This window comes from Ixodes scapularis, unplaced genomic scaffold (genome assembly GCF_016920785.2).
Source record: "Ixodes scapularis isolate PalLabHiFi unplaced genomic scaffold, ASM1692078v2 PGA_scaffold6__148_contigs__length_123643588, whole genome shotgun sequence".
Lineage (NCBI taxonomy): Eukaryota > Metazoa > Arthropoda > Arachnida > Ixodida > Ixodidae > Ixodes > Ixodes scapularis.
This window is the reverse complement of record NW_024609881.1, coordinates 118653030-118666607: the sequence shown is the minus strand read 5'-3', so window position 1 is coordinate 118666607 and position 13578 is coordinate 118653030. Positions and strand designations below refer to the sequence as shown.

Here is a 13578-nt window from a genome sequence, read left to right as displayed (position 1 = left end):
CGGTTTTTAAGCCTTTTGCGACTTCTTAGGACCGGATGCGATACAGCGGAGCTGGTCCTAAGAGATCACAAGAGGCTTAATAACCGGTCTAATCTCTCTCGGTCTTACTCAGTCGCAAGAATGTGAACGGGCCTTAAGTGTGTGAACGGGCCTTACCCCCTTATAAGAAAGCTGACGCGGCTGCTCCGCTCTCGAGCTTCTCTTCTTAATTGCTGATCTCAAATCTTGTCGGGAACGCGTCGCCTCGTCGCTAAGAGGAGACTGTTTCTTCAGTAGTGCTAGACTTTTTTTTTTTTCCCCTGGCACATTCCATTGTGTGCCGTAACCGAGAAAATAACGCAGAAGACACGGCGCCGGTCCTCGTCGGCTTCTAAACCGTCGTCTCCACTTCGGCGCTCTCAAATTACCGCCGCGCGCGCCCCCAATTTACCCCCTAAGGGGGTACGGCTCGCAGCTATCGGACTCTTATTTCAATCCCGAGCATCTTTTTTTCGTTATTATTCCCGCCTCCTCGTTTCGTTTCAGAATTACTCGAAACAGACATAAAAAAGAAACAGCCAGGCCGCACTGTGGTACTTTTGTTTCGCCTTTCATTCGTCTGCGATGTGGAGAAATTGTGTTGCGTCGGGGAAACTTTGTATGGTATCGTTTTTGTTTTGTTTTTTTGGAAGCCTTACAGTAACTCGATTTGTTACGAGGCGATGAATGGTTTCGTTTAGGTTTCAGAAAGTTGGGTGTTTTCTTTTAGTGATAAAACTCTGTATGCTTTCGTTTCGTTGTAAAACGCTCTATGCTTTCGTTTAGTCCTAAAATGTTGCATGCTTTCGTTTAGTCCTAGAACGTTGTATGCTTTCGTTTAGTCCTAAAACGTTGTGTGCTCTCGTTTAGTTATGAAACGTTGGTTCATTTCTAAGATGTCTACAGTTTTGTCTAGTTCTGAAACGTTGGTTTATTTTTAAGATGTCTACAGTTTTGTTTGGTTCTGAAATTTTGGTTCATTTCTAAGATGTCTACAGTTTTGTTTAGCTCTGAAACATTGCATGTTTTTGTTTAGTTCTAAAACGCTGGCTCAGTTCTTAGATGCCTAAAGCTTCTTTTAGTTCTCAAACATTGTATGCTTTCGGTCAGTTTTGAAACATTGTAAGCTTTCGTTTAGTTCTGAAACCTTGGTTCAGTTCCAATACCCTGATTACACAGCGCTCTAAACTGTCATTAATTAAGCCAACGATCGTTTTCATTTCTCAACTGTCATTGAGCTCAACTAAGTTGTCCGGTGTTCCACGGTGCATAGGCCTAACAACCCCATTGAAATGCGCGTCAAAAGGACACAGTTGAAACCGAAACGAAACCAAAACTGACGTCATATTACGTCCTTTTAATGTAATGCAAAGTAATTATACGCACACTTCTCATGCATTACAAACGTTTAAAACTAAATAAAATAAACTTTCTTGTTTCTAGAGTAAAGAAACGATTATCAGAACGTTTTGCACGAATTAATGCGAGAGAGACACGACGAAAGCCTTATCGGCACCGACATCGCCATGGCCACCCTCGCCAAGCTTCGACTTCCGCGACGTGCCGTGATTAGGGGTGTCGCGAACCGGCCGCGGTTCGAGTTCGACCAGGTTCGACTTTTTCGAACTTTTAGTGAAAAGTTCGTCGAACCTTGTATTGAGGTTCGACTCGTGTGCGCATGCGCGACAGGCTGGCCAGTTGGCTTCGGATTGGATGGTAATGGCTAAGAGATGAATTAAGTGCAGCGCTGATCGGCTATTTCAGTCAATACAGTACTAAAATTTAAGTTATTAACTTCTTCAGTGAATAGAATTAGTTTCTTTTAATTGCAGTTGTTCACACAATAAAATAACCCTTTGCGTAAAAAAAAAAAAGAAATTCTCCAAACCTAGACATGCTTGTATCAAGGTCTGGCCACACTGTCCACAAAGTCGAACCGGTCGAATCTGGTGAAAAGGACGAAGGTTCGTCGAACCGGTTCGACCCAGTCGAACCCCGAAAGTTCGACCAAAAAATCTGGTTCGACAAAAGTTCGCGACACCCCTAACCGTGATCGTTCTAGTGGCAGCTCTGGCCCCGAATCATACCTCTTCCGACAATATTTGCTGCTACGATACTGTCTAGATACCTCCCCCAATTCTTGGCAATAGTAAGTGCTTCGCTGACGCCGCCATCTTAAGCTCTATTGAGGCGAACCTCCATCAGTTAACTGAGGAAGGCCAGCTCACTTGAACTCAGCTGATCGCGATTGAGTCCACTGTCGTTGCCTTAATGCCAATTAGGAGCGCTAGTGTAACTAGGGTATAAGATGTCTACAGTTCCGTTTACTTGTGAAGCATTGAATGCTTTCGATCGGCTCTGAAGCACAGTATGCTTTCGCTTAGTTCCGGAAAATTGGATATGCTTTCGTTAAGTTCTGAAGCCTTGATTCAGTTATGAGATTTTCGAGTTTCGGTCAGTTCTGAAGCATTGTGTGGTTTAGTTCTGAAACGTGGTTCAGTTGTAAGAGGTCTAAAGTTTCATTTAGTTCTTAAAGGGGTACTCCAGCGATTTTATTTATAGCTACTCCAGCTGACTATATTTTCGGAATCACCGGCCTTTACCCTTTCCGGTATGCTATTTAGTGTCGCGAAATTCAGAATACTCAGTGTGAAATCGGCAAGTGAAAATGGTGCCAAAACTAACTTTCAAATATACCCGGTCTGTTTAATGGCGCAGCATCAGGGGGAGGCAAGCTTGCAGGTCGAGCGAGCAGTCCAAGAATGGACTGAGCCCGCCGAGCATTAGTATCGTGCATCTGCGCGGGAGCTGGACCTAGCTTGAAAGCAACGTTGGGAACAAAATCTACTGTCCAATGTGTGAACCCCTGCCTTCCCCTGAGGTCACTTTTTCATTGTTGCCAGTATAGACTTTCACTTAGAAAAACACGGTGAGGACCAAAATTGCAAATTCAATAACGTCGCGAGAGAAAAAAAAAATTATTTAACCGAGTATTTGGGTTACTATTTCATCGATGTTTCTTGGTGCATTTAGTAAATTTTCGGGCAAATTGGGGAGTGCGCAAAACACGTCGGAGTACCCCTTGGCACGTTTTACACGGTCAGTCTCGCTTAATTTCGAAATGTTGTCTAGTTCCAAAACGCTGCACGTGTTCATTTGGTCTAGAAGCACTTATCGTGACATCTAGTTCTAAGACGTGGCACTATCATTTAGTCCTAAAACACTGCATGGTTCCGTCTAGTTGTGAAACTTTTTTTTTTTTTTTTTTTTTTGGGTGGGGGGGGGGGGGGATTCTTACGAATCCCGGAGAAAAGCTCACCGGAGATAAGCTCACCGAAGATAAGCTCACCGGAGAAAAGCTCACCGCAAAACCAGCGGATGCGGAGAAAAGCTCATCGGCCATTGAGCGTATGCGGAGAAAAAAGCTCACCGATTGTTTTCTTTTATTTATATGGAGGCTGTTGGATCATGCGTAACATATATACATTTATTATTATTAAAATTTGTCAGCTTTGTAAAAAAGAAAATGTCCTTTTTTTGTAATATTTGTTAAGCTTATCGGGTATACTGCTCCCAAAATAATATTTGCGGGCGAGTGTTCTCTGTGGCTTACACTCTATGCAACGAAAGCCTAACTGAAAACTTTATAAACATGGAGAAAAGGAAAACTTTCGAAAACTTAATAATGTCTGCCTAAAACCTAAAAATCAAAACTTTAAATGCCGAAAATCTGAAAGTGCATGCGCAACAACGCGATGCCTGAAATTATTTTTAAAGCTCTCGTTAACTTTTGAAAACAGGATATAACAGTCAGTAGGATATCGAGGCTTCTTTCTTCCACGGACATGCACGTTTTCTAGCCGTTCGTGCGGGTGTTTCCACACGTTGCCTTTGTGTGATAGGGCCCTTCTACGATGAGCCACCCATGCCCTTCAGAGCCGCACACTGGCACCATTGTTACTCGTGACCTATATAAGAAGGAGTCTTCTGTAAGGTAGCGAATAGGGCGAGTTGGTAAACGCTATACATGATGAAAACCGCTCAAACGACGACACGACGAAGCTGTCCTCGCAAATAAAGTTTTGTTAGTGAAATTAACAGAAAGAAAACAGCGTAGCGGACACTGATTACATTAACGGACACGTACTTATATATTAGGCCGTACACAATATTCGGAGCTGAACGGTTCACACACCGCTATTCATATTAGCTCGCAAAAAGCAAACCTCTTTATCTCACAGAGCTACCGACGCCGCACTGTCAACTGTCAATAAATTGTTGTCTTTTTTACCGGTGTACGATGTTCTGATTTTATACCCCCTTGCGGCTTCATTAATATACAAAATGGGCGATTACTAATTTCTGATGAATTCGTAAATATGGCCAATGAACTTCAAGCATATTACAAAAAAAAGTGAAAGCCGTTTACAACTCCCTGTAACGCCGAAGCTCTTGAGGAGGGGGAGGAGGGAAGGGTACTGAGGGGGGGGGGGGGGAGGGGTCATCTGACCTGGGGGGTCACGTGACCTCGGGGAGGGAGAGGGGAAGGGGGGGGGGGGGGCTCGCGGTTACGCCGACGCCGACGCCGCTCAAGCCGGAAAAGGGCGCCTAAGAGCTGCGCTCTAAAAGAGGACATATGTTTAATGAAGTGACGAATGCGAATTGTGTTAAATTGCCACATTTGACGAAGAATCCGCCAAGTTAAAGAAATTGGTGAGCTTTTCTCCGCATCCGCTCAAAGGCCGGTGAGCTTTCCTCCGCATCTGCCGGTTTTCCGGTGAGCTTATCTCCGGTGAGCTTTTCTCCGGCGCCCGGGTCTTGCAAAGTAGTTTTGCTCTAGATCTAAAACTTTGTAATTTTTTTCGTTCAGTTCTGAATTTCTGCACACTGTTGTTTAGTTAAAAAAGACATAGAAAAAAAAGCTATGTTGGAAAATACCTTCTAGTATTTTTAGGGAAAATCCCGAAGTCAGATGTCCCTCATAGAGAACTGGCATTAGTTTCACTCGTATATCTACACAATAATTTCTAAACTTACGAGAAAAATCGCAATAATACCTCGAAAAGATTCCGCCTAGCTACAAGTAGTTGAATGAACAGTTGTGAGGCCAATACATTGTTTTATACATTGCTTAATTCTACTCTTTCCTACCCTTTCCATGAATCCTATTCACTCCGGCTACAACGAACTTTAACTGCAGACACGCAAGCAAGGGCGAACTTAACACTAAGCGCAGACTTTAAGAAAGGAATAATAATAAAAAAAAGTGTAACTGCGAGGAAGGAAATCTCGAACTTCTAAATTGCTCGTTTAAACTTCCTCAGAACGATCCCGTCCGTAAGATATACACGAAACTGACTCAGTGTTATGTTGTTTCTTGTTTCATCTTTCGTGGCGGAGACTTGTCGGCGGGAGAGTCTCCAGAGATTCTGAAGTTTCAACTTCCCTCAACGACCACGAGTTCCTACCAAGAGTTTATGTCTTTTTTTTTTATTCTTTTTTTTTTTTTTTTTTTCTAAATATAGCGCGACCTCATTTTGGGTTATGCTTGAAAAGCGAAGGTCCTTCTTCTTCCAGTTTCATTTCTTTTTATCTGCTTTTCTGTTTTGGTGTTATCAAGCAGGTTTTCTCGGATTTTCTATTTTCTACTTCTGCTCCTAGATAAGGCAAAACGTTCTTGCGAATGTGTCTTCCTGAGACCGCTGCAGTATGAAAGCTACCTTCAGAATTCTTTACAAAGTTCACTGGATAAAACGAAGAGCGAAGTGGTAGTCTCCGTGTGGGGAACCATTAACAAGATATAACAGGAAAAGAAAAAGGCTAAAAAAAAGGGGAAAGGGGGTTTTACACAACATATTGCTGTGTCTAGTTGAATTTCGACTGAAGAAACCGATCCATTGCGCGAAAAGGGTGGAAGGAAAAAAAAAAGCTTTAAAAATAAGCTCACTTACGATAAACAGTGTTACGCAAACGCTATTCCCGTAAAAAAGTTCGACGCGTAAAATAAGAAAAAAAAAATAGGGAGCAAAAAGTATATTTTACTTTATAACCAAATTGTTTCTCCTCAAAGGGAGAAAAAAATAAAAAAAAAGTCAGCTTTCTCTTTTTTATTATTCACATTTTAAGAGTGACAAAATAAGAAAAAAAAAAGACTCATTAACTAGTAAATTAAAAAAAAAGGTAGCAAATGTGCACCGTTTGCAGTAATACAAAGAACAACATGTAAAAACAAATAACCGCACCATTACTAAGAGTGTCGTTGAAATAAACTCATCCTTGACCAACTCTGGAATGTCCCATTCCAAAGAGAAAGGATGCAAAAATCAAAATGAATATACACATATAGTATACGGTAGTGACCTTTCTCCATTACACCAAAGGAAGGGGAAAAAAAGTAAGCTTCGCAAAGACAGAAATTCTTTCATTATCAATCGAAAGTAAACCGACAAAGCGAAAGCAAAGCAAGTGAAAATAAGTGGCGGTTTTCCATAAAGCCATATTTTGTTTTTGTACACTCTCAAAAACAAAAGGCGCCCCCTGGCGTGCTGTGAGCGCCACCCTGACATAGTTAAGAGTCCTCAAGAACGACGGACGACTCGAGCGAAAAATACGGCAGCAACGACCAAGACCTGCCCCCCTCCCAGCGTAGGACAAAAGAACACATTACGACAAAAACTGAGGCAAAAAGAAAAAAAAAAAAAAAAAGCGCACACACACGTTAAACAAGCTTCATAAAAACTCAGCAATTCAAGCAAAACAAAAAGAACAATTATCGTGCCTTCTCTCACGTAACGTGAAGGTGAGGAATGTAGCCACGCCGCACAGAGCACCTTCACGCTCGTTTCACGTAGAAAATTCAGCGTGTCGACTCTAAAAACAATAGGAAAAAAAAAAAAAAAAAACAGGAAATGAAAAACAAAGAATGAATTTCGTGCATGTCTAAGTATGCACCGTTACGTTGGGTGTTTGTTTTGGCCGGGGGTTGAATTTGCGTCTTCAGGACATTTCTTTTGTTTCGTGAACAAGAAAAAAAAAAAAAAAACGAAAAGGAAGACGTGATGTCACGACCACAGCGTCGTGGCAAAGCTGACGACACCGACATGGCGTAATCTTGCGGCGACAAAAGCTCAAGGATTTTTTTTTTTTTTCTGTGTGAGTGCGTGTATGAGTGTGTGTGTCACTGTGTTTTGTTATTTTGTGTCACGGTGTTTTGCTGGCTGCATGTCCTAATTACTTTTTTTTTTTTAACGTTATCATCGGGATGGAGTATTCGAGAAGCAATGACGAATAAACAATGCTCAATTAGTAGGCGAAAAAAAACAATAGAGAAATTAAAATGAGGTCGATGATAGTAATACGGCGAAGAGTTAAAATATGTAGCTGACATAAAGAAACGTTATAGATAAAACATAGAACTGCGAAACATTCCATATGCGAACACAACAGGAAAAGAAAGAGTGAAAAAAATAAATAAAGGTAAGTTATCAGGGGGGGAAAAAGTAAAGAAATTCGAGTTTTTAAATCTGAAAGACACGTTCGTCGCCCCTCGTACCATGTTTGGTGTATTATTTATGTGTTAAGTTAAATTTAAAGATACACGCGACAGAAACACCATATATAAAAAAACAAGAGTAGAAAACTGCAAAATGAGAGGAAAACTGGAAATCAGGTATACGGTGATCGTCCGATAAATCCAACAAAATTCGGGAGAGAAAAAAAACTTCAGAATTAGAGTAAAATAAAAGAAAAAAACTACAAACGTATGAACCGAGGCTATACAACTTCCAAACAAAAAACAGGGAAAACGAGAGAGAGTGAAAGGGTGGGGAAGAAACAACATGGCGACTACTGACGGTTCTGGATAGAAAGCTGCGGTAACGCCCCTCATGCACCGCACAAAAGACAGTCTGCAAACAGATTCGAACGCGAGTCTCACCGCGAAATCCGTGCTTCGAATGTCAACGCGTGGCAACGAGCTCATGGAGGAAACGTGGCCGGCGGCATTGGAACCACGGACACTGCGGTGAGTCGTGTTTGCAGACTGTCCTTTGTAGGACGTTTGAGCAGCATGACCCTGGCTTTGAGGGATCCTCTTTAAAATACCTCAAAGCCAAGACTCCAGGCGGGACGTGACGCCCAAACAAAAGAAGACATTGATGGTTGACGTATTTCGCACTTGCACAAATGTCGAAAAAGCCGCGTTCGGAATGACTGATGCGAAATTTTTCGCAAAGAGACTCGCGTGCCCACGCGCGGGCGTTGACTCGGAGAATGCGCCGTCACACCGCAGATGACCAAAGTTCGTCAACACGTCCCACAGCACGAACAAACTGCAAACCGACAAAAAAAAGTGTCTCGAATTATTATTATCTGGAAGACAATGCCCAGGGTCCCTAATCTACACGGCGGGACCGAGGGATTAGGTCATCGCCGCCTGCTGCTATTGGTCGGCGGCGCGGAGCTAGCCAATCCCACCAGGTGACGCCATTCGCAGGCTTTGTCAAAACGCCTCCCGCGAATCTGGTCTCTGCGCATGCGCAGTGCCCACACCTGGAGTGGGCGAACGCGTGCCTGCTCGTGAACAACGTGACGGTGTGTGTGTGTGTAACAGCGTGCCCACCTACCTGGTGTGCATGCCGGACCGGTAGGTGGGTGGCGGCGAGACGGGCGACAGGGGCGTGGCGGTGAGCACCACGGGCGCGTGGTGGGTCGGAGCCACCACGCTGGCCGCCACGGGGGTGGCCAGGGGCACCACGCTGGGGGGCACCGCGGGACCGCCCCGGTCCAGCAGCAGCAGCCGCAGCCGGTACTCCTGCATCGACGCCTGGTACGACGGCGGCGGAGGCCTGTACTGGAACTCCGGGTACAGCATCGCTGTTCCAGGCAAGTAGGAAAAAAGAAAGCAATTAATGGCGGGCGCCGAGAGTATACCTCGGATGCGCGACAGAGCGACCTCAGCGCGGCACTCCAGCAACATCTATTTGACAGTAAGAAAGTTCAAGCGGCGCTCATACAGCTAATATATTATTCAAGCTCGATCATGCTGACAAAAACTGGTAGCAGTGATGGAAGGGCAATTTGACCCTTTGGAGCAGGTTCTGTAGAAGGCGAAATATTCGTTTGGACCAGCCACTGATGCTTTTGGAGGCGATGCGAACGTCTGTTAGCATATCACTTGAAAATTACAAAAAAAAAAGGATTGCATCACTAAATGAGTTTATATTTGATAATGACTGAGGGTTTTTCTTTAATACTGGAGCATATTACGTATTAACTTTTGTAATAAAAACCAATAGGGTACAAAAGGTACATAGAGTTTTTGTTTTAGAATAAGGCTGTTTTAGGGTAGGTTCCATTTACAATGGGTACTAATCAAACTGATGAGAAATGAACCACACTTCGGTTAGGTTAAAGCCTCCCTCCCACTTTTACACCCGGTAGTTCATTTAGCCTATATGTACTATTTCTGTAAAATGCAACCAAAAATCAACATAATCGCTAACATGTCATTCACTAAAAATGCGCCTCACGAATTTGATCGTTACCAAACTCAAGACTTAAATATTATACACTGAAAAAGAAAAAAAAAGAAAAGAAAAAACAGCCACCCACAAATGTCATGAAAACCTAATCTTGCCCTTACATTTATTCAAATAAAGCGTCGCATTTTTTCTTTTTTTTTTTCCTCGACGCAGCATTTGAAAACAAGATTATATAATTGAGATCAAAGAATGTGGACCTGCAATAGTACAAAGCATATAATTTACATGTATATCGTGCTAAACCAGACGCTCACCCATGCCATCAGCTTCTCTAAACACTCCGGTGCAAGGCGGTAAAGGTCGCAGCGTGTGTGCTGGTGAGAGGCGCCATGGAGGCATACGACAGACATAAGAATCAACTGATCTCACCAGGGGCCCTAAACTCGTCAAACACAAAGTTGCAGCCGAAAGTTCGCAGAGCGCGCTCATTGGACGTTGGCGAAAAAAGCGCAAAGTCATCGTCGTGATAGACCAATCGGAGCGCTCCGTCAACTTCGGCCCAAACTTTGTGTTTGACGAGTTTAGGCGCCCAGGAGTACAGGAGCCTGGTTCTGTCTTATCGCAGTAGCCGCTATCCTATCTGTGTATTTTGCAAAGTTTTGTCGTGACTTTTGGCTGCAACTTTGTGTTTGACGAGTTAGACCATCAACCGGCCAATGCGGTGGTCGAGCAATCTGAAAACTTCGTTTCACCTTAATTTAAAGCGCAGCCGACGCTACGAGCCAAAGGGATTAACCAAACAAGGTCAAAGCGCGACATCGGGGCATCCTACCATCTTACTGTACGTGTTCTTTCATCAATTAAACCAATCCAATGCAGCGAATGACCTGTGACTTGCGCTTTTTCTATGTGTGTTCGTATTGTATATGTTCGAGCGTTCGACTGGGCTCCGACCTATAGATGAAACAGCGTATACGGTGATTACAGACGCTGTGAAATACATATTTCTACCGTTTTTCTTTCTTTCTACTTCTTTGATTATTAAAGTCAACCAATACAAAAAATATATATATTTTTTTTTGCCCATCTCGGCGCAGGTGTGGCGCAATTCTTAGCCAAAATGGCACCTTGGAGCAAGATTAGCAGACTTTCGCTCAAGGCGCAATTTGGCACAAATGGCGCAGCACTTCCATCACTGTGGTAGGCACACAATGTGCCATAGGCCTTCCAGGGAAGAAGAGGGTCTGAACGGCACCGCCTGCCGAAGATGCAATTTCATAACACGCCGTCAGATGGCGCTATACGACTGGAAAGGCCGCGAAGCGCGCGCGAGCTAATTCACGCGCCGCGCGTGCAGCGACACATTCACCCTGGAAAGCTCATGCGGCAAAGCACTCGGCTCGCAATCTCAAGGTTGTGAGTTCAAGTCGTTTTATATGGTTCCCTATGGACGTAACGCTTTTCGGTGTCGGTTTTTTCGTTGCAACCGGCCATTACATCCAAACGTTACAGAACTCCGTGGAAATCGGCTGATAAAGCACAATCTGCGTTAAAGGACCGTCCGCACACACCTGAGGCGTGTGTCTTCGTTGTACGACGATCGTATCGCATCGTTCATACGAAATCTGACTGGAGACATGTTTGAGACATGAGACATTCGCACGAAGCAAACGCGCTTGAAACGTTCTGGAGGTATACACGTTCGCCGATCATGTTGTCATCCTGTATGCAGCGAACGCCTTTTGTATGATGCGCGAGCAGTGGGACTAGATTTATGCCACCGAGTGGCAAATGCGTCACCATAGAGACTGTGAGATACGTCAGCGTGACGTATGTGCTGCGATGACAGATACGTCGATGTTAAACACTGTTTACGCTCAAGCCCGTAACCTAAAGTCTACGCGCGCTACGAGCAGTCAAATATGTCACGGTATACAAGCTGCGAAATACGGTACGGTAAAAAACTGGCCAATACGACGACTCTATGCGCCCATATTTCTGACGAGATGACCAATACGTCATTGCGTCCCGGAACGAGCTAGCCGTCATAAACGTGATTGTGACGTATTTGACAAACTCTCAAACGGGTCACTGTCGAACTGAGTTGGTGTTCCTGGATGACTAACTGTCATACGCCAGTCAAGTGCACAGGACCGTGACGTAGTTGGCACGCTCTAACGTGTGTGCAAGCTGTGTCAATGCGCTCCACATGTCGTGACGCTATAGCAGCTGGTCACACACCATGACGAATACGTCGCAACACGCGAGTAATGTCATGTTTACCTGCCTGCCAGGCTACTCGAGCTCTACACCAAGAATGGAAGAGTTCGGCCACCTGCGTAGGGGGATCGGTGGCCGAGTGGGCTAGCGCACACCAGCTCGGGGATCCTGGGTTCAATCCCCACCCCTGCCCGTTTCGATCTGGATGAGCATCGTACCGGCGTGCGGTCATGTATCACTATACTGCGTGATGCACGACCCCAGGCTAGCGGTTGTACCGGACTGGCTAAATTGCTCACCTACAGCTGAGATACCAGAGACTCACTAAGGCAGACAAACTTTCGGCTGTATGAACACACACACACAACAATTTGCTTTGCGGCCACCTGACCACTCCTTCCGTATTGACGGCTCTGTGTCCACAGAGTTTTAGTAGATCGTTCCGATACCTCCGATAACGGCAGCCGATAACGCCATCTTGTGCTTGGTGCAGACCGTCTGACTCTTTAGACACCGTGTGGGGAAGTTCGGGGGATATAGCTCTCCTCCGTCGCGGACTGTTTTAGAACAGTTCTGGATGAGGAAAAAAGGTTTGCTACGTCTTTACAAGAAAGTTGAAATAAGTGGCAAAAATGATTTTAAGCAACAGTCGGCTGCCATGTCGCTACTCTGAACCGTAGATGATTCAGTGGCTCTATACTCCGTCTCATTCTACGGTGGACTAAAGCCCGATGCTACAGGCCGCCGGGTCAATCACGAGCCTGTTGGAAACCACGTGGTATGTTTGCCCCGTCGTACGTATCAGTGCGCCAAGACGCTACTACTGAGGACTACTGAGGACTACTAAAATGATTAAATACAGTTTGAAAACGACATGGCGAAGAGAACCCGGGATCAGAACCACTGTACATTAAGAAATCAAGATGAATTGGATTAAGCGTTCGACACGGGAGCGAAGTATGTACGGACCACGTGCGGTAGGGAGATACTGGTCCGGGTACGTACACAAAGATTGGATTGGATTGGATTGTTATGGCTAAGGAGAAACGACTTTATGTCAGTGTTGCCTGCGCGCCCTCCAACTTCTCCAAGCAGTTCACATGCTTACGAAATGTGACATGAATGTTCATGAAACTAAATACCCTGTACCTTTAGTTCGCCGATATAAAATAGCGCGCTATCACAAACGAGAACCATATGTGGAAGATTGCAGACATAACTGAAAGAGCCGCGGCCACTCACGTGTGAATTTTACGGCTAAGTTTAGCGGGTAAACTGAATGTGCACTTGGAGGTCACGTGACATCAAATCATGTGACGTCATTTTTCGCGCTAAATTTAACGGGAAAACTTACGTTCAAATCGTGGGACGTCAATTTTTCTAGATAAATCTAGATTAGAAACTGGATCTTTGTAAAGGTTACGTGAAGTCAACTGGATTGGTGTCGACGTCACGTGACCTCGACACCAATTTAGTTTCCACGCTAAATTTAGCGGGAGCATGATGTTCCATGACCATGTAACGTGACCTAAACACACATTCAGTTTCCACGCAAGATTTAGCGAGCAAAAAAGCGCCGAAAAAATATACAGGGACACAGACGAAGGGAAACAGGACAAGGCGCACTCTCAACTGATGTTTATTGAAAAATTCACACGTTATATAGCCACACACACAAAAAAAAAAAAAAAAAAAATTAGCGGGGAAAATAAATAGCCAGACACATAGCTCGAAGTGGCCTGAAATGCTCATCGCTTTAAAGGTTAATGTGTGCCACGCTACCGTATCATAAATCTTTGAGAAGGAAACGATTTTTTTTTTCTTTTTACATTCGACATTGATAGAACTCTTTGTCCTG

The 13578-nt window shown here is 44.3% G+C and overlaps 1 protein-coding gene across 2 annotated transcripts in view; it reads right to left on the bottom strand.

Annotated features, from left to right (window-relative positions):
• Window positions 1-13578, bottom strand: part of LOC8053126 — a 141833-nt gene that overhangs the window by 31491 nt on the left and 96764 nt on the right. For both annotated transcript variants that reach the window (XR_003916967.4, XM_029969749.4), the window contains exon 3: window positions 8643-8892. Coding sequence is in view for 1 of the 2 variants with exons in the window: in XM_029969749.4 (XP_029825609.2) it covers window positions 8643-8892 (250 nt within the window). In the remaining variant the exon portion in view is untranslated. The remainder of the gene's footprint in view (window positions 1-8642; window positions 8893-13578) is intronic.